The sequence below is a fragment of the Ictalurus furcatus genome, chromosome 15 (genome assembly GCF_023375685.1).
Source record: "Ictalurus furcatus strain D&B chromosome 15, Billie_1.0, whole genome shotgun sequence".
NCBI lineage: Eukaryota > Metazoa > Chordata > Actinopteri > Siluriformes > Ictaluridae > Ictalurus > Ictalurus furcatus.
In genome coordinates this window covers 15738037-15761726 of record NC_071269.1, presented here as the reverse complement: position 1 = coordinate 15761726, position 23690 = coordinate 15738037, and the positions used below count along the sequence as shown (strand labels likewise).

The window sequence follows — 23690 nt, the reverse complement described above, 5'->3', positions numbered from 1 at the left end:
TGAATTAGGTGCTTGTTGGAAATGAAGGGAATGACTGTTGAATGACATCTCAGCTGGAAGAACAGTTCTGCAACTGACTGCTTAACCAAAAGCTCAGCTGATTGATTAATTTACTAATTCATTCATTCCGACACTGAAATCTTAGCTAATGAAACTGACCTGCGTATCCTGGCTTGCAGTGGCAGATGATCTGCTTGGAGGAATGTTGCATGTGGCAAGAATCTGCATTTGAATGTCCACTGCCTGGGTTACCTGGGCACGGACAAGGTCGGCAATGTTCTCCTGAACCCAGCACAGGGTTACCGTGATACCCATTCATGCACCTAAAGTAGTGTAATATGCTGTGTTATCTGTGCTGCATCAAATCAACACATTCTCAATTGGTGATGAATGTTATGACTAACCTCTCACACTGATGGCCTGCTGTGTTGTCTCTGCAGTCAAGGCATGCGCCAGTGTGCGGATCACAGGTCTCTGAGTGTCCATTACAATGGCACGGTCTGCAGTTAGGGAAGCCCCATTGACCAGGCTGGCATTCAGAGCACTGCCGCCCAAAGGCCCCGGTGTTGCAAGGGCACTGCCCTGTAACTGGGTCACACTGCTGAGCATCAGAGCCATCGAGGTGGCAGTTACAGGCTGAAGGAAATACAGAGGAATTTAAAAAAAAAGAAGTGTCACATACTACTAAGTTTACCACTGACGAATCTCTAGCAGGCAACGTACCAGTGCAGCCGTAGGGTCCAAATCCATATGTTCTCGGTGCACACTGGTTACAGTTACGGCCAATTATGTTGGGTTTACACTGACACTGACCTCCAATCTTTTTACAGTCGACATTCAGTGAACCCTGAGGGTCACACTGACAAGCTATATAGGGACAAAATAGTAAAGATGCAGTTACATCAAGCTACAATGTGATTTTTAACATAATGATTTACTGTATGTTGCATATTTGTATAATTTCTTTGTGATGATAATTTTCAGGGCCTTAACTAATACTACAATAACTAATGGCCTTAATTAAACTTAACTAAAGGCCACAAAAGCCTTGGATTTTGAGTCATGGTGCCTAAAAACTCACGTAATGCTCCATTATGCATGAGAGAGGAGATGCTGCAGATCAATTTGATGCATATATCAGCCAGAATCGGCATTGGCGCAACCATAAAGGAGTCCAGACACATGTAGCGCATCATTTCCTCTCGCCGCTGCACAGCCAGGGGATCGTTACCCATGAACCCTGGCAACTCCTCATACCGGGGGATTAATACAAGCTAGAGAGGACAGATGAGATACAAAGATGGAACGTCACTCAGAGAGGAATATACAGAGACATACAAGGGTCAGGGTAAGGTGAGCAGAAAATGAGTAAATTTTATTTTAATAAACCGATAACGTTTGCTTTATAACTTCAGTATATTTTGAAATGACCTTAACTTAAAGTTTGAAACTGATGAAGGCGAATCTTATTTCTCAGTAAGCAAGAGTCATTCTACCCTAATTTTAGTAAAAAAAAAAAACTTTTTCAATTTAAAATATTATTTTTCAGTAACTCCAGCATGTCTTATTTAGTGTTTCTTAAAGCGAATTTAATTCGCACCCTCACACGAGGATATGTTTAACAGCACCACAAGATGGCGACCTGCTACTATAGAATTATTAGGCAATGACATACGCACATTTTAATAACTCACAGATTAATAACTCACAGATTAATAAACATGCAAAGTTTCGTAAATTTCGTATAGGTGTCATTCTACTGTGGTGCAAAACAATAGACTTTTAATTTTTTAATAGAAAAAAAAAGCTCTTTTCTATTACGCATTGCATGTTCCACTGAAAATTTAAACATTTTCTAATAGAACTTCTAAATCTCTACTGAAATTAACAGGACACGAGCTTGTCCAGTCTTAAAAACTATTTTTGGAAATAGTTGCTTAATTTTTACAAATATTTTATATGATTTTTTTTTTCATGTAAATACCGAAATACACAAAAGTCTTTCTGCACTAAAGCTACACCCCGTTTTGTTTTTTTCAGCCTAATGATGGCCTCCTTCACTTGCACTGACACCTCAATGGATCGCATATTGAGAGTACCCATGAACACTCGGAATCAACTCCAGACCATTTAATCTCCTTAATTTGTCATGAAATAACGAAGAAACAGGCCATGAAAGCCATGAAAGTTGTCCAATTACTTTTGAGCCTGTGAAAATGGAGGGACTCTGTAAAAAAAGGTCTGTAATTCCTAAACAGTTCTCCCTGTGTTACTACAAAACACCTACAAAATACTAAAATGCAACGCTAGATTTCTACTACTTCTATTACTACTAGGGGCAGTGGTGGCTTGGCAATTAAGGCTCTGGGTTACTGATCTGAAGGTCGGGGGTTCAAGCCCAACGCTGCCAAGCTGCCACTGTTGGGCCCTTGAGCAAGGCCCTTAACCCTCTCTGCTCCAGGGGCGCTGTATCATGGCTGACCCTGCACTCTGACCCCAGCTTCCTGATAGGCTGGGTATGCGAAGAAAACAATTTCACTGTGCTCTATTGTACATGTGACCAATAAAGATGAGTACTTACTGTACTCATCTTAAAATAAGTGATTAGCAATTTTGGGCATTTTGGCATTTTATTACCATGTTTGTTTCAGTAGTGAAATTCAGTGTATTTTGTAAACCATAATGTTACAAATTATAGAGAAAAAGAGCCGGCTGTGGACAAGAAAATAGGCCAGAGAGCAGACCAGAATGACTGCATGAACATACAGTAGGCAGTGAGAATTATTAGTGCTGTCGAAAAATGTAGTAAAACTCTGCAAGTACATCAAAAGATTTTAGTTTATCCTTAATCAATTTATAATTTTTGATACTGTCCAATAGAAAGATAAAAAAATTGTCAAAGAAGAATTATTTTCAGACTTTACCAAGCCTGAACTTGTGCCACTTGTGTAGAATGACCCGTATACATCAAGCACTTTAGATCTCTAAACCAATGTTCTGAAAAGGTACTAATTAATGAATAGTGAGCAGTGAGTGTGTATCCTAACCGAGTCAGCGAGGATGTGAGCAGTGAGGTGTCTGTGAGAGACTGCATGGCGCTGAAAGCGGATGGCCACCCCATAGCGGTTGCTGGGCTCGAAGCAGAAAGGCTGGGGCATGAGGATGTGCCTGTGAGAAGTTCAGCACTGTTAGTAAATGCATAATGTTCATTCATACCCAGTGGTACAGGTGTCTTATCATGTGTAGTCTACAAACCAGAAACAATTGGAAGAGGTCTCTGTCTTTGTATCTTCCTTATCTAGACTATACAAGATTGGCCTTGGACAACAGTTGAGCAAAAACGACTAAGCAGACTTTGAGCATGAGAATCATGATCATAAAATTCATGGAGATGAGAGATTACTAAGCGCTTTAGGTAAGGGCCTTGCACAATGCAACACAAGCTTAATAACAGAAGAAGCATATATTCAAATGATTGTTGAGATAATGTTGTAGAGACTTAAAGCCTGTATGAATGACAACTCTAAACGATTCAATTTAGCTTGAAGTTGTTGTTCATATCAAGTGAACCTTAACCTCAGTGACCAAATGGAAATCCTTCAAGTCTTTTACTTATATAAAATATAACATAATAATATAGTGTTGGATAATATAATATAATATATATATGTGTATATATATATATATATGTCCCCCTCCAAGGTGAAAACTGTTCCTTTCATTTCATGACATTCTTATGGGTACATTACATTTACAGCATTTGAAAGAATGCAACTTACAATTATAAATTTTTTTACACAACTGAGCCGTTGAGGGTTAAGGGCCTTGCTCAAGGACCCTTTGGTGGGATTTGAAATCATGACCTTCCAATCAGAAGTCCAACGTCCTAACCACTGAGCTACCACTTACCACTGGTGGGGACACATATCAGTGACAAGTGGACTTAATTTATGAGTGGAATGAGAAAAAATGCTAAAAAAAAAAACCCCCACAGCATATGATCTGTACAATTATTAGTTCAATAAGTGCAATGTGCTCATGCATTTTAGGTGGATAACAGACAGTAGTAAAAGCACAATATACCATCAACCAACGATTAGCTCTTACCCAATGAAACGTAATCAAACAAAGTAAGGGAAGAGCTCAATTAACTTCTGAGATGAGTTTTTTTTTTTGGAGCCACTGTGCTCCATTGTCAGCTTATCCTAATTGGTTCTGCCTGAGCGTCACACCAGCAGGACACAGCAGCAGTAATAGCCATGCTCTAGTGATCCAATCACATCCGGACCAGAGGAAATTACAGCGTACTGCGCACTTTGATCAGGTCTCACACATGCCTTCACTTTCACACTACTCACTATCAGCATGAACAGGTTGTGGATCTATGCTTCAGTAAAAAAAAAAACAGAATTAGTTCTTAGTAATTTCAACATTGTTTATATAGTGCTTTTGCCCCATGGCAGCTCTGGCCACATATTGACATGCTAAGTCGGTAGTGTAGGGTATCAGTGCACAAACATAGATAAGGTCTAGTAATGTCGGAGTGTTTAAACCAACTTCACAAATGTTCTGAATATTTAGTACATCTCATGAGTAAGAGCTTTACATTAGAGTTCTATTTCTAATAGAATATCTATTTATAGATGCAAAAACTTGTTTCAGGGACTGAAATTGTATTATTAACTTTATTTACCATGTTGACTACAGCGGTGTTTTGGGAAACAGAAGTCACCTTCAAAAATTCCAATCTTCAGTTCACTAGTCCTGTTTTTAATTCAGTCAGTGTGTGAATAAAGGATTTTCAGCCTCTCACTAAGTTTAATTTCCTCTAAAGGCTTTGCCAGGATCCTGGTTCTGAATCAGTGATCTGATCGGCTATATTATAACACCACTCACAAGCACTCAGCTGTGCTGAAATATCCGGAAATCCTCAAAGAGCAATGCCAGAGTTGGACCTGGTTAACAGTGACAGTCAACTTGATCCTCTGTGTAGAGTAAAAAATGTCTAGCAACCATAGACTCAATCATTACAAAAATATTATACAACAGTGCTGCTGAATTCTTGATTCTGATTGGTCAGAAAGTGTTGATTAGTTTTCTACTACAGCAGTTCTGACATTTTCCCAAGTGCTTAGAGAGGAAATTATAATCAAATATTTTTAGTCTCCCACACACACTAGACAGGACAAGACCATGCCTATAACTTTCTTTAAGACTATCACCTTCTATAAAAAAGAAAGCAAACAAACAAACAAATACAACAAAATAAAAGATACTACATATCCTACACACATAGTTGGACTTTATTCTACATATTTTAGTAAAAAGCTCACAAAAGTTTTACCCATAGACACTCACACATAGTTTGTGAGCTTGCTTAACTTGTCGGTCTTTCTTTTTTGTTAAATATACATTCTGATGCATCATCTTTTTGATAATCATTGTAAAACAAGAAGCTGATAAAAACTTATGCTTGTGAAATTGCTGGTTATTTAATCTAGGTCACAGCTGACTGACAGCAGGGCGGGGAACTCCCACTAAGTCCCTTCAGTTTAGCGACCGTGTGGTAACACGTTTTAACATCTCATACATACTGTATATATACAGGGGCATGACTGTAATATTATATCTTCATAATGTTAAGAGTGGAAAGTCCAAAACAAGGTATGTGCTTTATCTTTTTACAGACTTTTGACATCTTAGCTCGGTAACTTGAAGAATTAGTAGGGCTGGTGATGTCACTGTCCGATATTCATTCAATTTCAAAGATGCATTTCAAAAATGGAAAGTGTCCTCTTGTGGATATATTATATCAAAAATACTCTGTATGTATAACCTTGCAATAAAGGTAAAATTTGAAGGCAAAATTATGAACACTATATATTGGATATACGTGTGTAAATGTCTGGTTGAGCTGCCTGTTAAAGGGCTTATGCACTCATTCTAATACTTTATTGTTACCATACAGTAATAACAACTCATTCACAGGGATTTATATGCCGGACGCGCCACAGAATCAAAGCATAATAATAAATGGATAAAATTATGTGGTGTTATTTAATTAAGAAAAAACATATGCTCGTTGATAAGTTGAAGTTTACTGTAAAGAGATGTTTATTTGACATTTATGGAAGGAGTCTCCAGTGCTTTGTAACATTCAGTAAGTTGCCACTTTAACTTAAACTATAAGTTAACTAGAAAAGGATAAAAGTATGAAGTGTTGTTTATTAGTAAATTCAGATTCTTTTTTTGGAAGATTGTTGTAGTAAAAGAGGAATAAGTCACTTAGCGACGTGCTGTTTTGGAAAATAACCACACTGTCCCACTGTGTTTTAGTCACACATATTCCTACACACACTTTTTAAATCATTAATATTAAATCCTACACACAATATTAAATCATGTGTATATAAAAGTGATGTTACCTCTTGTTGTGTAGTAGTGTGACAGTGTAGAGCTGCTCAGTGGGAAGCAGGTTCCCGCAGCGAGTACTGGTGGACAGTAACACAGATGTGACACTCACAATGGCCTCCCAGTCCTCTGTAGACTGTGTACAACAAGTGAGTATAAAAACTTTTTTTAATAAAAAGTAATAAAAAATACTGATAATCAGTTGATAGTGTATAACATAGAAAACAATGTAATAATAATAATAATAATAATAATAATAATAAATAATAATAATAATAAATAAATGTAAGTTAAATCATCATGTGAACATTACCACATAAATTGTTGTTAAGCAGCACATTAATTACAATATTAGGAGGGAAACCATGACATCAGCAGTATACTAAAGTCAGGCTTGCCTAGTAGGTTACCAACACAAAGCAATTTCAGCTACACAAAGCAAAAAAATTGGAGCTGCGAAAGGTGCAATTTATTCTTCATGTACATTTGAAATATAACTGAATTATACCGCAGTTACTACCTTGATTCTTCTCACGCATTCTGCATACAGTAGTGAGTACACCCCTCACATTTTTGTAAATATTTGATTATATCTTTTCATGTGACAACACAAGAAATGACACTTTGCTACAATGTAAAGTAGTGAGTGTACAGCTTGTGTAACAGTGTAAATTTTCTGTCCCCTCAAAATAACTCAACACACAGCCATTAATGTCTAAACCGCTGGCAACAAAAGTGAGTACACCCCTAAGTGAAAATGTCCAAATTGGGCCCAAAGTGTCAATATTTTGTGCAGCCACCATTATTTTCCAGCACTGCCTTAACCCTCATGGGCATGGAGTTCACCAGAGCTTCACAGGTTGCCACTGGAGTCCTCTTCCACTCCTCCATAATGACATCACAGAGCTGGTGGATGTTAGAGACCTTGTGCTCCGCCACCTTCCGTTTGAGGATGCCCCACAGATGCTCAATAGGGTTTATGTCTGGAGACATGCTTGGCCAGTCCATCACCTTCACACTCAGCTTCTTTAGCAAGGCAGTGGTCGTCTTGGAGGTGTGTTTGGGGTCGTTATCATGCTGGAATACATGCTGGGATCATGCTCTGCTTCAGTATGTCACAGTACATGTTGGCATTCATGGTTCCCTCAATGAACTGTAGCTCCCAGCACTCATGCAGCCCAAGACCATGACACTCCCACCACCATGCTTGACTGTAGGCAAGACACACTTGTCTTTGTACTCCTCACCTGGTTGCCGCCACACACTCTTGACACACACTCTTGACACTGAACCAAATAAGTTTATCTTGGTCTCATCAGACCACAGGACATGGTTCCAGTAATCCAAGTCCTTAGTCTGCTTGTCTTCAGCAAACTGTTTGCGGGCTTTCTTGTGCATCATCTTTAGAAGAGGCTTCCTTCTGGGACGACAGCCATGCAGACCAATTTGATGCAGTGTGCGGCGTATGGTCTGGGCACTGACAGGCTGACCCCTCCCCACCCCTTCAACCTCTGCAGCAATGCTGGCAGCACTCATACGTCTATTTCCCAAAGACAACCTCTGGATATGACACTGAGCACGTGCACTCAACTTCTTTGGTCGACCATGGCGAGGCCTGTTCTGAGTGGAACCTGTCCTGTTAAACCGCTGTATGGTCTTGGCCACCGTGCTGCAGCTCAATGTCAGGGTCTTGGCAATCTTCTTATAGCCTAGGCCATCTTTATGTAGAGCAACAATTCTTTTTTTCAGATCCTCAGAGAGTTCTTTACCATGAGGTACCATGTTGAACTTCCAGTGACCAGTATGAGGGAGTGTGAGAGCGATGACACCAAATTTAACACACCTGCTCCCCATTTACACCTGAGACCTTGTAACACTAACAAGTCACATGACACCGGGGAGGGAAAATGGCTAATTGGGCCCAATTTGGACATTTTCACCTAGGGGTGTACTCACTTTTATTGCCAGCGGTTTAGACATTAATGGCTGTGTGTTGAGTTATTTTGAGGGGACAGAAAATTTACACTGTTACACAAGCTGTACACTCACTACTTTACATTGTAGCAAAGTGTCATTTCTTCAGTGTTGTCACCTGAAAAGATATAATCAAATATTTACAAAAATGTGAGGGGTGTACTCACTTTTGTGACATACTGTATCAACTCTTCTAATATATACACATCCAGATCACGTATAGTTAGAAAGACTTTCAAAGAGAGTCTAAAATCACAGCTACACACCTCCGGTTCATAGCGAATCATGATATCATACTCCATGGCATACGGGATGTCTTCGATGGTAAACACAAGGCCAGCGCCATCTTTAACTCGAGCAAAGCCTGGCCCGGTCCAGGTGACCATCTGATCTGTATATCTCTCTCTGTGTGCAATGGTCACATCGGGCTACAGAAAAACACCCAAAAAATGAACACACAAGCGAAATAAGACAACAACCTCCAAATGTTCAGAGGAGAAGAAGAGGGATGAGGACGCACGGTCTGCTGAAGCTGCCGGATGCGTCTCAGAGCCGCCCTCTGCTGCTGGGTGATGTGCCGATGGCGTCTGTATCTCCTCAGCAAGTTACCGAGATGCTGTGTGCAGTCACTTACAGCCAGAGGGCGAGGATTCCCCTAAAGACAGACAAAATAAAGCAGAACATGGAGGTTGCATCTATCAATATGATTGTTTCATTCGTTCATCCTGAGTAACCGCTTTATCCTGGTTTGAGTCATGCTGGATCTGGAGTCTATCCCAGGTACACTGGGCATGAGACAGAAATACACCCTGGAGGAGACGCAAGTGCATACACATTCACATCTAGGACTAGTTTCGCATATCCAATCCCCCTACTCGCAAGTGGGAGAAAACCCAGACGGATACAGGGAGAAAATGCAAAACACCACACAGACAGTAACCCAAGCTCAAGCATGAATCAGACCAGAGTGCATCACTATGTTTACAAGTACAGTTAAAAAGCATGAAGGCAGAGAGATTGACCTTTTGAGTCTGGTTCCTCTCAAGGTTTATTTCTCGTATCGTCTCAAGGAGTTTTCCCTTGCTACCGTCACCTCTGGCTTGCTCATTAGGGATAAATTCACACATTTAAAATGTATATCCTGAATGTATTTATTTCTGTAAAGGTGCTTTGTGACAATGTCCATTGTCAAAAGTGCTATACAAATCAAATTTAATTGAGAGACGGTTACAGTGAATGAGACACGGATATAAACTGTGAGTGCCTAGGGGATGTATGGTGGCGTTATGACAGTCTCACAATAAAGGAATGTGTAAAAATAGGTGAGAAAGTGTCATTTGTATGGGAGAAGAACATAAAGAAAGAGAACGTGAGAGAGAGAGCGAGAGAGAGAGAGAGAGAGAGAGAGGTGATGAGTGTTTTTCTGTGTGAGGCAGGCATAACTAACACCATCTGACAGACTGGCAGACTTCTGTTTTCATAAGTTATTCCGGGTCACTTCAACTATACAGTATGGTGACATCCCAGTGTTTGTATGTGTGTGTTGCATAAACCATCACTGTCTGTTTCCTAGAACAGTATATAGTGCATAACTAGACCAGCACTGCAGCACCAGCATATTTAGTACTTGGGTTGCATAGACTAGTTGACCCATTGGGGCGGTGGTAGATGGTATTGAGATGCAGGCAAACAGTAAAGACAGTACATTCATCTTTACAGCATTTGGCAGACGCTCTTATCCAGAACGACTTACAATTATCTCATTTATACAACTGGGCAGTTGTTTCCTAATGTCTCAGCTGTTCTGTGTTATCCCCTTTGATTACATTTAGTATTTAAACCCCTCGTGTGTCTTTGTTCGTGGGCAAAGGATTGTGTGTTTCTGTGTTTCTCGCTAGACCCGTACCAAGCCTTTGATATTTGTTCCTCACTTTATGTTTTTAATCTTGCCCTCGCTTCTCGTCTATGCCTGTTTGCAGATCACCTGACCCACTCCTGTTCTTGACTACGTTTTTGCTTATTGTTTTGGATTTGTCAGCCTGTCTCTTTAAATTAAGCTTTTAATTGCACTTGCATCCGTCACCACCTGGTTAACATGACACCCAGCAGTGGCAGCCTGGCAGTGCTGGGATTTGAACTCACGACCTTCCAAAAGGTAATCCAACATCTTAACCACTGAGCATTTGAATTATGGAATTCCTTCTGCAATTACATCTGCTGTCATGTTTTAAAGCTAAATAAAATGTGAATAAATTCCTTGCACCTCGGCATAGTCAATTCTGTTGTTACTAGCACTGTTGGAAAGAGCTTTTGAAGCCGTGAGTTGCACATCACTATCCAACCCAACTCAGTAGTTTAGAGTCAGGGCCCAGTTGTTCAGGAGTAATCTGATCGGATTTTCGGCTATCGGAATGGATCTAATCTTGGAAACGGGTTGTTCAAAAGAAAAAAAAAAGGATTCTGAAATCAGATTAGAACATGTAATCCAATCTTGCTTTTGATATGGATCAAACCTTCAGTATGTGTTGTTTAAAATTTTTTAGTAGCATTGGGATACCTGTTATCCAAAAATAAATCAGGATTATCCTGATCCTAGCAAAAGGGTGGATTCATGGAGGATTTCAGGAACAAAATGTAATAATAACATAATACAACATTTGTATCATGTAATATATACATTTATTTATACACTTGATTTGTTTAATCGTTACAGTGATAAAGTAGATAAAGTATACATCAGACTACCAATTAAGCCTTTCAGTACAGTAAAGTAAAAAAGAATAAAGATTTTGTCTGCATAAATAATCCCCAACACAGCTGTCACTATCAAACAAAAATAATAATATATTTCACTTTATCTGTCATTTGTCATTGTATGTTAATTACAATGACACAATCATCAGTGATGAACCAGTCAAAAGTAGTTTCTAACAATTGCATCCCTTATTGCTCTCCACACATGAAGAACCCCATGCTGGCTAATCTACCTGTTGCTCTTTACATAGCTAGTAGTCTACATTGTGATATGTAGTCTGATTTAAAGCACTAGTAATCCGAATTTGGTCATCCTGAAAGGTTTGTATCTGGATCAAGGTGATCCAATGCAATGTTGCTTTGAAAAACCGAAACCAAATAAGATGGATTTCTTGATCCTGGATAGCAAAACATGGGATTTTCACATCCTGATCATTCTGAACTAGATTAAACTTTTTGAACAACTGGGCCCAGATCAACAGCGCATGCCAGCTCAAACAGCAGATCCAGATTGTTATAGGATACTACTGAGGCTGGAGTTGAACACGGTTGAAAAACCGCCATGATGCTGCTCTAAACATCACATCCTTCATTCATCCGCCATCCACGTTATAAGGAATTTCAGCACCGTGCTGTGCTCTCAGTTTCAGAAACAACAATTTGTTCTGAAAAACCAGCTTGGCCCACCTGAGTGCATTTTAAGAATTGGTACAGTACAGCCTTACGTATTGTATTATTTTGCACAATTAGTACACCAAGTTACTTAACAGCGTAGCCAAAAAAGCACAGAAGCTGAAAATTTCATTTGTAGCGTGTGCATAGCTGTTAATAGAAGTGCGGTTTGATGCGTCCTTTGTCGAACAAGTAAAACAGCCTAAAAATAGTCTGTTTGTGCTTTAACTATGGAAATGATGACTAGTCCACTACCTTTTTAAATTACTGGTTTAATAGTAAAAGTTATTAGTCGTGCAGTACTCTAAACACTTGTCTACAATGAAAAATAACACATTTCAGATTGGGTGACACACTGCTGCAGCACTACACCACCCGATTCCCAGTATGCCTCAGAGTTTACATTCCATTATCTGGTGTTTTGTGTGGTTGTGTGTGTCTGGGCCTGCCCTAAGGGGACATAAGTGATATAGTGACTCTGATGTCAGTGAAGCTGGGCTGTTTTGTCTATTTTTTTGAGGAGTAGCATATCCGAGTACGGGGCCCTTTTGTTTAGGAAAGAGGTTTTACTTGAGTTTTTCCTGATATCTTTGATGATCTCCTGGTCAAATGAACATGTAGAATTCAGAAAATCTGTTGGTTGATGTTGTGGTTCAGACAGCCAAAAAAAGGTTGTTTTTTTTTAGTATCATCAAACTCAGTTGAACTTTTTTTGTTTATTTTACTGCTGTTTTGCAGACAGTTTGTAAGCTAAAGTACATACCATGATACGCATGGTGTATCATTGAAATGTCCTCAAGTATCATGATATGATATTCTTGTCGTATCGCCCAGCCCTACTAGATGGACAAAAGTTTGTGGACACCTGACCATTACACCCATATGCTGGCCTTTGTGAAACTGTTGCCACAAAGTTGGAAGCACACAGTTGTATAGAATGTCTCTATATTCTGTAGCATTACAATTTCCCTTCACTAAATCTAAGGGGCCCAAACCTGTTCCAGCATGACAAACGAGGCCCCTAGAGACATGGTTTGCCAAGGTTGGAGTGAACTCGAGTGGCCTGCACAGCACCCTGACCTCAACTTCACTGAACACCTTTGGGATGAACTGGAGTGTTGACTGCCTACTCACCCAACATCATTGCCTGACCTCACTAACGCTCTTATGGCTAAATGGGCAAATCCACACAGCCACATTCCAAAATCTAGTGAAAAGCCTTCTCAGAATAGTGGAATTTATTATAACAGCAAAGGACGACGTTTAAAGGGGATGTTTAAAAAGCAGATATGAATGTTATGGTCAGGTGTCCACAGTCTTTTGGCCATATAGTATACTTTGGCATCTCAAATGTAATAAAGCAAAAATATTTTACCAAAACCTAAATATTTAAGTATATTTCACCAAATCGATAATGTAATATTTTATTTACTTCATAACTTTGCCTAGACTTTCAGCAAAATCACATTGGGTAAGGAGCAGCTTTAACACCATTACGGTGGCAAAAACAGTCAGTCTGCGTAAAGATGTCTGAATTCGTCACACAGTGAACGTCACACTTTGATCAGCTTTAGGACAGTTACATGCCACAGCAAAATGGACATAAGTCTAATCAATTCAGGTTGTAATCAGATAACGGTTGCCAAATTTTTTGCGCTGCATATGAGCCATCAGGTTTTAAATGTTTAAATGACCTAATAAAAATATGGGAAATTTAAAAAAAAAGGAGAACAAAACTCATTGAATTAATTAGTGATTATTTCAGTCCTGATGTAACAGTGAACACATGTTCTATACATAATTATATGGTCCCAACCCTTACTGTGCTCTTGAACCAACAACTTGATCAAAGCATAACATTCACTGTGTGCGAGTTATGCTTAGGTTCCTCACCTAAGTGATCAGTGCAGGCACATAACATAGGGAAGGTTAGAAAAAAACCCATTTGACATTGTTTTGGTGAAACAGATGTATTTTTGCTCTCTTAAAGAAGAGGTTTAAAAGTGTTATAGGCAGAAAACACACATTTTGGTCAAAACTTGCTTTTCGTCTTTTTTTTTGTACCAGAATTGAAGTTTTTTTTCCCAGATCACTGCACAGTTTTTTAAAAATCAATTTGCACTAAAGTTGGTTTGTAGTACTCACAGGCAGATCAGCACTATCAGGAGAGTGGCCCACTGCTCTTTCAGCTTCATATGTGTAGTAATCGAGAGCGGCACAGAAATACCCAGGCTCCACATCCGAGCACTGACGGCCAATGAGGTGAGGCCGACAGTCACACTGACCATTATCCATCCTGCAGCTGTAAACAACAGTGTAGTGGTGTTCAGTAGTCTGCATAGCTCACACTATGCTTACTCCCACTACTGGATTATTGCTCAATATGCATGCACACAATCTCACACAAATACAATGTTGTGAAAAAGTATTTGCTTTATAACAAAATACTTTTTTCACAGCACTGTCCACACATGCCACACTGATTTACCTTTTGCTGTATGATCCACCAAAGTCACAGTCACAGGGTCTGCAGCCTGCAAGGACATTACTGAGTCCCCAGTACTCTGGCTGCAGGTACACACATGCAAAATTATGTACCATTGAGGTCTAGACAATTACAGAACTGTAGATGGTATTAGACTGTTATAGAAAGAGGAGACTCTTACTATGCACTGGTTACAGTAGCGACCCGTCACGTATCTCTTGCAAGAACAGTCCCCACTTATTTGGTCACATAATGGTCCCATCATGGTGGTGCCACGTGGATCACAGTTACATGCTGTTACATGCAGTTACATGCATATTTGTAGGAATAAATGTCACAAACACAAACACACAAATACGCATCCTCCTTAAAGGTGCTGTAATATTTAAAAGTGACAATTTTTCAGGACAATTTTATATAACATAAAATTAATATCAAGTTAAAAATAAGCATATGTACAGGTGTTCCTTGGTCGACAAGTGTAATGACAAGTGAAAACAAGTTTTTAGAAGTGTTTCCAAATGTATTAACTCTCTCATTTAAATAAGTTTTCCGACTCTTTATACTTGGTATAACCTTAGTACTTGGTAGAATTAAAGTTACAGCCTTGAGTCTTCTTGGGAAAGTCTCACAAAGCATTGCACACCTGGATTTGGGCAGTTTCTCCCATTCTTCCTGTCAGATCCTCTCAAGCTCAATCATATCGAATGTTGAGAGTCTGTGAACTGCTATCTTCTGTGGCCTCTTCACAGAGGCTCTTTCTTGGGTTCATGTCAGGGTATTGATTGGGCCACTCAAAGACTTTCAGAAACTTGACCTGAAACCACTCCAGCGTTGTCTTTGCTACATGCTTCAGGGTGTTGTCGCAAAAGTTGAACCTTCACCTCATTCTGAGGTGTGCACTCTGGATCAGGTTTTCGTCAAGGATTTCTCTGCAAGTGGTCATTCATCTTTCCTTTAATTCTGATCAGTCTCCCTGCCCCTGCCTTTGAGAAGCACCTCTATAGCATGATGCTGCCACCATCATGCTTCACCACTGGGATGGTATTAGCCATTAGTTGCTGAGCAGTACTTGGTTTTTGCCTAATGTATCACTTGTTCAGTCCAAAAAGTAAAATTTTTGTTTCATCAGACAAGACACTATTTTTCCTAATGCTCTGAGTCCTTTAAATGCCTCCCATTTGCCTTTTACTCAGGCATGGCTTCTGTCTAATGTATGATAAAGAAGTATTTCTGAGATGGTTGTCCTTCCAGTAGGTTCTCCCATCTCTGCAGCAGAAGTCTGAAGCTCTGTTAGAATGACCATTAGATTCTTGGTCACCTCCATAACCATAACCATAACCCTTTAGCATGGTTACTGAGTTTGGCTGGACAGCTAGCTCTAGAAAGGGTCTTGGTGGTTCCACACTTCTCCCAATTGACTAGGATTGTGCCTTCTTTGCTCATGGGAACATTCAAAGCTATAGATGCCCAGATCTATGTCTCAACAAAACCTCATCACAAAAGTCTACAGAGAGTTCCCTGGACTTGCTTTTTGGTCTTATATACACTGTGAATTGTGGGACTTTATAAACACAGGTGCATGCCTTTCTAAATCATGTCAAATCAATTGAATTTGCCACAGGTGGTTTCCAGTCAAATTCTAGCGACATTTCAAGATAATCAAAGCCAACAGGATGTACTGTACCTGAGCTCAATTTCGAGTGCCTCAACCAAGGGTCTGAATACCTATCTAATTGAGATATTTCAGTTTTTTATTTTTACATTTCCAAAAATTTCTAAAAACACGTTTTTGCTTTGTCATTATGGATTACTGTGTGTAGACTGATGGTCAAAAGTACATTTAATCCATTTTAAAGGAAATCTATAGTGCAATAGAGTTTATACAATTGATCAACATTCAGACACTCACATTGGCACCCGAGAGGGTCGTTTTGGCTGAGGCCATAGTGCCCCTCTTTGCAGTAGTCACAGCGCTGACCCTGGACATTGGGCTTACAGCGACACTGACCACCAATCATTCTGTGATACATATCAGTATGACTGTCACATTGTCCTCCATCCAGAGAACCCTCTGGATCACAGTCACATCCTGCACACAGAAAAACAGAAAGAGACTGACAAGTGGGAAAACATTCAAACATACTGTATTTACTTAATGAAATAGCTGCTTTGATAACACAAGTGCATGAATAAAGTATTTCTAGGAACTGCGCAAATCAAAGATCATATATAAAGGACTGAAGAGTAGCAGACTTACGAACACAGATGTGGGGATCTCGGATATCTCTTGCTGGGTCCTGGTAGAAGAAGGGTTTACAGGTTTCACAGTTGCGGCCCATGGTGTTGTGAAGACAGTTGTCACACACACCTCCACTGACGTTCCCCGTGCCCAGATACACCGCCATATCAAAATGACACTTGTTGGAGTGGCCATTACAGTTGCACTCTGGTTTAAGGAAAAAAAAAATCCAACAGATTTCTTTGCTATGGTGACTCGGAAAATTGATTGTGCATGCAAATACATGTTGATGTGTGTCTTACCTCTGCAAGTGTGTGGGTTATTCACCTCGGCTGGTCTCCAGGGCAGATCGTGATAGAAATCTCTGCAGCACTCACAGTTCAGGCCCACCGTGTTATGCTTACACACACAGTGCCCGTGAATCTGTCCAATCACAAAAGAGCCTCATTAAACATTCTGTGTAGAAAATGTCCCAACAATTATTCAATCCAATTTCATAAACAAAAGCCTGCCTGCGCTGCAATCAACCACAACCTCAAAGTACAGCTAGGCTCGACCACACTCAAGCCATCCAGGACAGCCAGAAACCTTGGGGTGACTTTTGATGACCACTTGAACTTTACAGACCACATTTCAACAACTGCACGGTCCTTTAGGTTCATTCTGTACAACATCAAGAAAATCATACCCTATCTCACTCATCAGCTACTAGTCCATGCACTTGTGATCTCAAAACTGGACTACTGCAACGCACTACTCCCAGACCTACCAGGCAGCTCCATCAAACCCCTTCAAATAATTCAGAATACAGCAGCACGCCTTGCTTTCAGCCAGCCCAAAAGGAAACATGCCACACCCCTATTCGCCACCCTCCACTTGCTTCCTGTAGCCGCCCGCATCAAATTCAAAGCCTTGATGCTCACGTACAACACCTTGTCTTGATCAGCACCCTCCTACCTCAACACTTTCCTTGAGGTTTATGTTCCCTCCTGCAACCCATATTTGCAGTCCTGTTCCAAAACAACTTAACGCTTTCGATTTAGAGATAACAGTGTCAACCCACCATGCCATTGTACCCGGTGTGAACTCCTTGGACTGGGGCACACTCAGAGGCATGGCCATAGCAGAAGCAGCTGCCCCGCACCACCAGCTCATACACCGAATAATAATACTTCTGCAGCACATCGGGGCGACGATCCAGCAGGTTGTCACCCAGAGTATGGAGTTTAGTGAAGTTAATCCTCAGGTTAGTGATTCGTAGCAGGTCTACACATGAAAAACAAATGGCGCATTTATTAGACACTACACTGAACACCAGCTGGGTGAGTAAGTGTTTATTCTGTTTCATACGGATCAGCAATACACTGTGCTCACCTTGAATATTAGGACTATAAGGATTACTGACAGGGATTGCAGGATCAAGCACTTTGAAAATGACCTGAAATAAATCATATGGAGATTTTCTGTTTAATATGATATCTAAGATTTAGAATGTTTGGGTTTAGGAAAATCAGGATATAAAAATCACCAAATTTACTTCAACTGCACCCTCACCTCTCCTTCTGTGGAGGGCTCGATGTCAGAATAGCGCTCTTCACAGATCACATCATCAATGAACTGCAGAGACTGGGTACGAACTCCAGGAAAGGTTCTGGTGCAGTTGTAGGCAAAATAGCGATATGGCCTCCATGAACGCCCGAAATCCATAGAGCGCTCGATCAACATGCCTGCAGGCCTAAATGTCTGGACAGAAACAAAGAAACTCATATAAAGTATTAACCAGTATGCACACAGAACACTGACCAAACCACTTTCTGATTAATAAGGAATCAAACATCATGGGGTGTGCTGTTATAGGAACTTCCCAAAGTGTTTTATTTCTCATATACTATAATTTGCTGATAATTATTCTTTTAGAATTTATTCTTTTAGGTCAGTTTATAGTTAATGTTCTGGAACGTCTGCGAGACAAGTTAGTTCGCTTATGTTTTAGCATCTATAAACTCCATTAAATCTCTCGTCATTAATAAAACAAAAAAAAAGTGGCACAACATGTTATTAAGAAAGTGGAAGGCACAAAGTCCTGAAAACTTTCCTGTGGTGGAAAACCTACTGACCGTTACAAAGCCCTGACTTCTGTAAATGATAAATAGGCCTCTCCTTTCAGACATTTCTGCTTATAATCAATGATTTTATGTTTGTCTTTGTGAAATAACTACACAATTTGAACTCTGTTTATTATTAGTCTAGATTATGCGGAGTGTTCGGCATACAAGTCCCTCTGAATGAGCTGTTACTATAGAAACGTTAATGTATTAGAGCAAACGCATTAACATAAACCTTGTAGCCAGCACTACTGTCAGAGACATTACAGAAAATTAACAATACCTTACGACCAATCAGATTTGAGAACATACTGTAACAGTGCTGTGGTGTAATGGAAGTTGATGTATATGTTAATGTATAAGACTACACACCTTAAACTTCATGATGAGGTGAGTGAAGTGGAACTCTGTCTCCAGATTAAGTCTGATGCTAACATTCTCCTCTCCTAGGAACAAGAAAACAGAGATAATGAGGGAATCCACAAAGTCACCTTCATACACACAGATAAACAAAGACAAGTTGTTTATATGAATGGACAGTTTAACATAAAGCGGTGCTTTATAAAGTTGTTGGTGTATTGTGATGCAAGCATGGCTTGCATTTGTCCACCATCAGAAAGTCAAACCTTGTTTTCATGTGGCGAGAAAGATTAAGTTTGAGTAACAAAGAGCATTTTAACGTTCACATTAGTTCAAAGTTCACTTGCTACTTATGTAATCCTGCACTACAATTTATCACTAATTTACTACTGATACAATGTTTTATTATTATAACTTTTTAATTGTTTCAGCATCTCCTGTTTGTTTAAGATTTGGAAGATTGGGGAAGAAGAAAGCAAACAATCTTAAGAGAATCTTAAGCTTAAATCTAGCATCTTAAAGCATTAAAGCACGCATCAATACCATTTCTTTCAAGATTTAGTATGAGTACATGTTTTTGGTACTCACTGAAACCGATACTGATACCAAAATGAGTAACCTACTTAGTAATAATCAGTCAGGGGCATCATCATTTCATTTAGCTCTGTTTATGTTGGGTGATTAAGTTATTGGTAAGCATGAAGCAGTGAAGCTAGTGTGCAGAGAAGCTTCGGTTCTGCTAGCACTGAGACTGAGGTCACTTCCTCTGGACAGATCCATGGCATCTTGCGTTCTTTTTAATGACCACACACATGGATACTGCTCCATGTGCTCAGGTTGGCCACCCTTGCACTCTCTGTTAAAGATACTTTTTAAGTAATACAGGATGATGTTGTAGTAGCACCTCTTAATATATATTCACAGAGTACAGTCTACTTTGCTTTGATTGCCATGAAATATGTTCAGATTGCGATCATTTTGTTGCCTGTTCATTAATGTGACAATGTACACTAGGATTACACCAGGATACCTATACCTACATGCATTGATACCTATACACTAGTACTTCATTAGACTGTCCCTCTTGGGTAATCCTTAAACGTTCTAGGTAGTCCCCGAAAAGACATACTTTTTTCTTTCATAAAAAAATTCCTAAAAGGAGCCCCCACGAAAGCTAAACTATTTACCATTCAGAGAACCATTGATAGGCCCTATAGCCTGTAACAGCACTATTGAAGGATAAATTAGAATGGTTGGAACAAAATGAAGTTGAATATAATAATTAAGTGTCCTGTATAAACACGCTGTCTTCATACTAACCGTTAACAGATTGCCACCATGTAAGGTCTTCTCTACTATCTTTCAGGTAGATGACGTTCTCCACACGATGGCTGCTTTTGTGATGGTGGGAGTGATATGGTCTTCGAGAATCACATGTGAAGCATTTATCTGACTCCTGCAGTGGAAAAGAATTGATCAACAATCCAGATATTCATATCCTCTTAAAACATTTGTATAATTAATAGTTAATATTGCATAGACATTAATTAAACTCTACTGGTTGAAAACCAAGATAGTTTTCGGTGGATACAAGAAGTACGGGTCAAAGTCTGACAAAAAATGTCTTAATAGGATGGGAGTGCAGGAACCAGGCCCAGTTTGGCCCCCAGAGTCTGAGTCCTGAGCCAAGCAGAGAGCTTAAATGGAATACAGCCAGATCACTTTGTCTAAACTGGGTTGTTGTCCAGGGAAACGAAATCTCCAACAGTGACCTGGCTATGAAAAGCTGCACGGGTTAGAGCTACTGAAACAATGTGACTAATCCTCACCCTGGATTTTGTTTTCAAGTGCTTTCAGATACTATATCGCCTTTTGGATATATTCTACTCTGCTTTACGCTGCTGTTTACACCATGACCGTGCTAATGTCAGGCCTGCACAATGAACAGAAGTTTCTGTTCCTAACCTTGCTTTCATCATACTAATAAACCAAACAAATGGAAATCTCCATTGTAGTAAGCATGTGCCTACAGGCCCCACACACAGACAGATGCACATAGAAAGAAACATTCATCTAAGGCGTCATGTCTAGTCAACCAGCCCCCTTTAAACACTCTGAGTAGCAGAAAACAAAGTCAAACTAATTCTAACTCTGTGACTTTACACAGCTTACAGATGGATGCCCAAATATGGAGTTTGGGGTCACACATTTGACTTATGATTTAGAAAGAAGTTACTTTTTTTCATTGCCAAATGTGACTAAAATTAATACCTCCATTAAAGCTTTTCTGACATGATTTCATTCAGTAATTTAGAAATAAAGTAGATATTATGGCATATGGTACAGTAGATATTCAGAAAAATATAAAATGCACCAAATGATGACATATTCTCGATGTGTATGTGGGAAAGGAGGAGACAGTTACGGAAGTCTGAAAACAATTGAGATGACAGACGGCTGACAGGCCACACCTGGAGCAATGAAAAGTAGTGCTACCATGTGCCTGTTTGTCTGGGCAAACATGGCATACATTGCGAATAGGCATACATACACACACACACACACACACACAGACACACAGACACCTATATGACTAGGAGATTCTCTTACCCTTTGTACCTTTAAGGAATAACACACAACAGGCTATGTTCTTACACAAAAATAATTCACACCTGAGTGGTGTGATACGTTGTGGATTATTTTAATCAACTACACTCCTGTTATCCCTTATGTTATAGCAGCTATAAACTCTTTTCTGTTGCTTAATGTTAATAAGACAAAAAAAATTGCAGCCAGTCATGTTAGCAAGAAACCAGGAAGAGTAAACTCCTCCGTCTTGTAGGTTCTCCCATGGCAGAAAACTTACCGAACGTTACAAAGCCCTGACACCCAAGACCCTTCCATAAATGTTAAAATAATGGTCTTCACCATATCAATGATTATACATTTTTCTTTGTTAAATAACAAAAAAAAACTTTTAAAAAAATGTGTTTATTTTTTCAACTACGATTACGTGGAGTGCCCACCATACAAGTCCCTGTCAATAAGCTGTGACTATAGAAATGATAACATGCTAGAACGAGCACATTAATATTAATCATTCATGTTACAGCTGGAACTACTACCATAGCAGCACTGTTACAGAAAAATAAATCACCAACTTCTGATTTGAGAATTCAACAGTGCTGTGGTTTAATAAAGTACATAATTAGACCATAATGACCTTTTATAGTAAAACTATACAGACATACAATATGCAGCTTTCTAGGTATAAGAAATATACTAAAGGTGTAACATTTTTTTCTGAAAATGTAATGTAAAATGTGCTTCTAAGAATACCCTGTAAAGTGAGATGAAATAAACATTTCCAGTGAGCACACCAGATGATGACATCACATACTAGGCAAGATCACACATGAAGGAGTGTAAAAAAGGAGGAAGAGAACAAAAGGGGACTACATTGTTTACAAAGAATGAGATCAGAACACATTGTACAGAACAGGCGAGTGCATTCAGTAAAAGAAAGAAAGCAAAATAGAAAGCATACAGGAAAGAAAGAACGAACGATAAACAGACAATACACTGTTTTGCGAGGATGTTAAGGAACATGTAATGTGTGTAAATATGTTTAATGTACTCCAGGTGAGATTACCTGCAGGTGGCTAACAATGCAGTATTTCTCAGGTGTTTCCAAGCCACAGGTGGAGGTGCTGGACAGGTTAACAGCTCGCCCGATGAGGAGGTTCCCTGTAGCTGGATAACAGCTTCCGTCTGTGCAGCCATGTGGGCCTGACGGCTCCTGTGCCAAACTATGGAGAGCTACAGAGAGAGAAACAAATCATTCACATTAGAGGTTGACCGATTGATCGGAACTATCGGTTATAAGCAAAAATCCACACTGATGGTTGTCCCCCGTTGCATCCGATGCAGGAGTGACTGAGAAGGGTTCGCTGTCATTATACAGTACGAGAGCGGCCTCTAGAGGCAAAATAAAAACTATCACGGACTAATTTTGTTGTGTTATTTGAAGTGTTTTTGATTCATTTTGAATGTCTCTATATTTATTTGTTATTTTGGATGTATATCTTTTATTTACTTTAATATTTATTAATTGTTAATATATATATATTACTATTAATATATTTATTTCATTTAAAAAAGTACAGTACATTTTCATTGTAGAGCAAGGTAAGTATGTAGATCAGGCAACACAAAAATGCTTTGCTAAAAAGTGTTTGTTCAAACTGTGTTATAAAATCACTGAAAAATGTACATCAAATCATATGTATATTAAGTAAACTAAAATGCCTTTCATAATGAAATGCACTGTGTGCTTGCAAGAACAGAAGAAGAGCATATGGCATATATCCTATTGTTATGAGATAGCGAGTTCAAATCCCGATGAGAGCACAGCCATCTGAGAGCCAAGGGAGCAAAACTGGCTGTGCTCTCTACACGAGAGGGATGGCATACTATCTGCCCCTGTCAATCACAGCAACACGAGCCAATGGTGGTCTTCTGTGAGCTCATGTATGCAGAAGAAGGCAGAAAGTTCCAGGGTTCTGTTCTAAAACCTTGTTTTATCAAACATTGTAGAAATGTGTAAATACATCAACAGTTAAGTAATACGTTTGCATGCAGAAAAGTTTCACGGACTGGTTTCAGGAAGTTTCAGAAGTAACAAAAA

The 23690-nt window shown here is 39.4% G+C and overlaps 1 protein-coding gene across 1 annotated transcript in view; it reads right to left on the bottom strand.

Moving 5' to 3' along the window:
- lamb2l (laminin, beta 2-like) overlaps positions 1-23690 on the bottom strand; it is a 52632-nt gene that overhangs the window by 9471 nt on the left and 19471 nt on the right. Inside the window, exons 3-22 of the mRNA XM_053643197.1 lie at positions 22656-22822; positions 20324-20459; positions 19016-19089; positions 18093-18281; positions 17913-17976; positions 17602-17804; positions 16841-16961; positions 16557-16745; positions 16209-16388; positions 14478-14590; positions 14300-14379; positions 13957-14113; positions 8906-9040; positions 8652-8813; positions 6426-6547; positions 3048-3168; positions 1082-1274; positions 724-867; positions 405-636; positions 160-323 (exon numbers count right to left, since the gene is read on the bottom strand). Of these exons, the coding sequence (XP_053499172.1) occupies positions 160-323; positions 405-636; positions 724-867; positions 1082-1274; positions 3048-3168; positions 6426-6547; positions 8652-8813; positions 8906-9040; positions 13957-14113; positions 14300-14379; positions 14478-14590; positions 16209-16388; positions 16557-16745; positions 16841-16961; positions 17602-17804; positions 17913-17976; positions 18093-18281; positions 19016-19089; positions 20324-20459; positions 22656-22822 (2946 nt within the window). The remainder of the gene's footprint in view (positions 1-159; positions 324-404; positions 637-723; positions 868-1081; positions 1275-3047; positions 3169-6425; positions 6548-8651; positions 8814-8905; positions 9041-13956; positions 14114-14299; positions 14380-14477; positions 14591-16208; positions 16389-16556; positions 16746-16840; positions 16962-17601; positions 17805-17912; positions 17977-18092; positions 18282-19015; positions 19090-20323; positions 20460-22655; positions 22823-23690) is intronic.